This window comes from Daktulosphaira vitifoliae, unplaced genomic scaffold (genome assembly GCF_025091365.1).
Source record: "Daktulosphaira vitifoliae isolate Bord-2020 unplaced genomic scaffold, ASM2509136v1 Scaffold_2, whole genome shotgun sequence".
NCBI lineage: Eukaryota > Metazoa > Arthropoda > Insecta > Hemiptera > Phylloxeridae > Daktulosphaira > Daktulosphaira vitifoliae.
The window spans coordinates 18011344-18015003 of record NW_026099573.1 but is presented as its reverse complement, the minus strand read 5'-3'; the positions used below and the strand labels follow the sequence as shown (position 1 = coordinate 18015003).

The 3660-nt window shown below is 28.5% G+C and overlaps 1 protein-coding gene across 14 annotated transcripts in view; it reads right to left on the bottom strand.

The window, feature by feature from the left end:
- LOC126898539 (piwi-like protein Siwi) overlaps nt 1-3660 on the bottom strand; it is a 37656-nt gene that overhangs the window by 18153 nt on the left and 15843 nt on the right. For all 14 annotated transcript variants that reach the window (XM_050672689.1, XM_050672694.1, XM_050672695.1 and 11 more), the window contains one exon: nt 2744-2955. In XM_050672689.1, coding sequence (XP_050528646.1) covers nt 2744-2955 — 212 coding nt within the window. The remainder of the gene's footprint in view (nt 1-2743; nt 2956-3660) is intronic.

Genomic DNA, 3660 nt, shown 5'->3' with positions numbered 1-3660 from the left:
ACTTTTTCAACTTAAATTTTGAAAGTGTTCCGGAAAGTCTGACACTTTTATATATATTTTAAATTAAAGCTAATGTAATGTACTTTATTATGCGAAAAAAAAATTTCGGACTTTATTTAGTCTTCACGGTGAAAATGGCTACCGAATGCTATTATTGTGTGAAAATTCTCGATTTTATTTTTTACATTTTTAACTTTATAATGCTATGACATATTGAAAAGTGTATGGATCAACATTATTTTTTTATGATAAATAATATTTTTTAATAATTCCTTTTTCATTTTACATACTTTATCTTAATTAGGATATTAATAATGAACTAGCAGATCATGTAGCTTTTGGAATAGTCCACCAATTTTTTAAAATTAAAAAGTATCTAAAGATTTGCATCGAAGCGTTTTTTATGATAGTGATTTTAATCATTGTCAGATATCATTATACTTGATCCATCTATGCCACGTCACCACTGTGCTGCGACCCCCCTGTGCTGGGTTTTTTTTCAACAAATATACTCGGTCACCAGATTCCAGGAAAATTATTGATAAAGTTCGGAAAATTTTTGCCGCTCGCCCGCGAGCGTTTTAAAATTTCGACCGTTTTCGAGAAAAACGCTCGCTGACGCCAGCGTTTTACGACTTAAAGTTTGAAATTTTCATCAGACCCGCCCAATGACATTCCTGAGATATGATAAAAAAATCAATTCAATCCGTTCATTTTTCACCTTTTAACGAGCTTTTTTTCTTTTAAGTCCACGCGCATGGTTTTATTATGCGCATTGATTCATTTCTGCTGATACGTTTATTATGAACCTTAATTATATGGTGTATTATGTATTATTATTAGGACACTATTTTGCATTCGCCCTATTTTAATCAAGGAATGTTATATGTTATATATAAATTTCAAGACGTTATAATTATTTAAGTTTGTACTTTCATTATAAGAACAGTACTAAGTACAGAGTTAATAATTTTCTTTTTTCTCATGTATGATGTATGAGACTATGTGTTTATCTTTTGAATGGGGATTCATCTATGATAACTATGATGTTCATCGTTTAATCGCAGTTACCAATATATTTATCAAAATTAAATTTTTATTTTTATTTTTATTATTAATTTTACTTTAAATTTACAATGTGCTACTTATAATAACCTGCTAAATTTTTTTTTAATTATTCTATAATATAAACACAATTATTATAATTAGATTATTAATAATTTTTGTGTATAACAGGGGTGTATTTAAGAGAGATTGGCCCCTCCTTGAACAAGCGCTATCAATATTTCTTTAGGCAACTTCTAATATATAAGGACCTAATGTCCTTTTTTTTCATCATTATTTTAATTTTAACAAAAAAATTTCTATAACATGTTTAACAAAGTAAAAAATATTAAATTTCCTCCTAAAATAATTTTTGAATAGGCCTAAAGGGAATACCTCATTAATAGGCTTCAACCTTATACCCAATACATTTTACTATATTCTCTTTTTAATTTTCCTGATTTAATAATAACATTTTTAGATATAGTTTTCTATAGTTTTCACTGATTCTGAAGTAATATTTTTTCTGAAAAACACTTATCGTGCCCGGCGTAGCCGGGTACTTCTACCGGAATCAGTGGCCTACTTATGATGACGGCTCGAAGGGCCCCGGGTCTGGGGCGGAGCCCCAGCTAGGCGGAGCCTAGTAGAATAATAAAAAAAAAAATTCAGCAGATTATTATACGCGGACTATGTAAAAAATTTAATTTTGATAAAAATATTGGTAACTGCGATTTAACGTTGGACAGCATAGTTGTCATAGATGAATCCCAATTTAAACTCATAAACTCATACATCATATATGAGAAAAATAAGATTATTAATAATGTACTGTTCTGATAATGAAAGTACAAACTTATATAATTATAACAGTCTTGAAATTTATATATAATATATAATATTCCTCGATAAAATATAATGCTATGTAAAAATGCAAAATAGTGTCCTAATAAAAATACATATTACACCATATAATTAAGGTTCATAATAAACGTATCAGCAGAAATGAATCAATGCGCATAATAAAACCATGCGCGTGGACTTAAAAGAAAAAAAGCTCGTTAAAAGGTGAAAAATGAACGGATTGAATTGATTTTTATATCATATCTCAGGAATGTCATTGGGCGGGTCTGATGAAAATTTCAAATTTTAAGTCGTAAAACGCTGCGTCAGCGAGCGTTTTTCTCGAAAACGGTCGAAATTTTAAAACGCTCGCGGGCGAGCGGCAAAAATTTTCCGACCTTCGCCAATAATTTTCCCGGAGTCTGGTGACCGAGTACTTTCGTTGAAAAAAAAAATTTTGAAAATCCGAGCACGCTAANAGAGTCTAGTGACCGAGTACTTTCGTTGAAAAAAAATATTTTGAAAATCCGAGCACGCTAAGTAATTTTTCAGAAAAGCGTTTTTTCCTTGTTCTATTATATAATAAGATTATGCCAATATTGTAAAATATTTTAATGAATAATATTGGCTTTATTCTAGTAGTTAGAATATTGTGTCCTCATAATTACCTGTTAATGGTAATATAATATAAGTTAAAGGTATTAGTCAAAAATTGAGTTCAAAAAGTCTTGTATAAGTCTGGGTGGTATAATTCAAACCTTCCTTGTACTTAGGTTTTTAATTCAATTTTTAAAAAAAGCATATTAAAAGTAAGGTGGTTGTCTCAAATATTACCAATATAAATTTTAAAACTTACATCGGGGTCTAATTTAGCACTTGTATACAGCGTTGAACCATCAAATATATATCCACCAAAACGTTGACCATGCTGTTTTAACATGCCTTTTTTAATCGGAGCGCGCTCCTCATGAGGTTCAAAGTTAACACTATATTGATACAAACTCCAAGTAGTGTAAGACGTTATAGGAAAGTAATTTGCTAATAAGGTCACAGTAGAACCTGAATTTCCTGTAAATGAAAAATAAATAATTACTGTAAACAGGAGTAGTTGATAATTGTCGTTCCTTTTTAATGAAATGTATCTGATGTCGTTGTCACAAGTAATATTTTTCTAATATACTAGATTTAATTATTACTTTATTATTAATTGTATTATGGAAATGACATTTGTGACGTTTTTTTTAATTTATAATTATATATTCATGAATCCCGTCCAGTATTGATCATTATACAACAATATTGTACGTAGCACATTATTTATAGATAATTAATACGTAGGTATTAATTATCTAGTTTTATTTTAGACAAAAAAATAGCAAGTCTTAGAAAATATTTTATAATTTTGAATTTTGAAAGATTATTACTCGCAAAATAATAATTTATATTTTTATAGTAATATTGCAATTATTTCAAATAATAAGGTACTAGGTATACTGGAGGGGGCTAAAAAATCAAATCAACATTTTTCTTTTCAATTTCCAACGTAACAAAAAATTTAACTTAATAGGAAAGTTATTAACATTTTTATAGTGGCAATAGGAGTGCGACTGAGAAATGTCTAATTATATAAATACTCGCGCTTCTTTCTCTAATCTATAAATTTTAAAATTGTCATATCTTTTGATGCACTGGTCGAAAAGTTATCTACCAGTCATTTACTTAATTAGATTATTTCCTATTTTATAAACTAAATATATATACATATATATATAT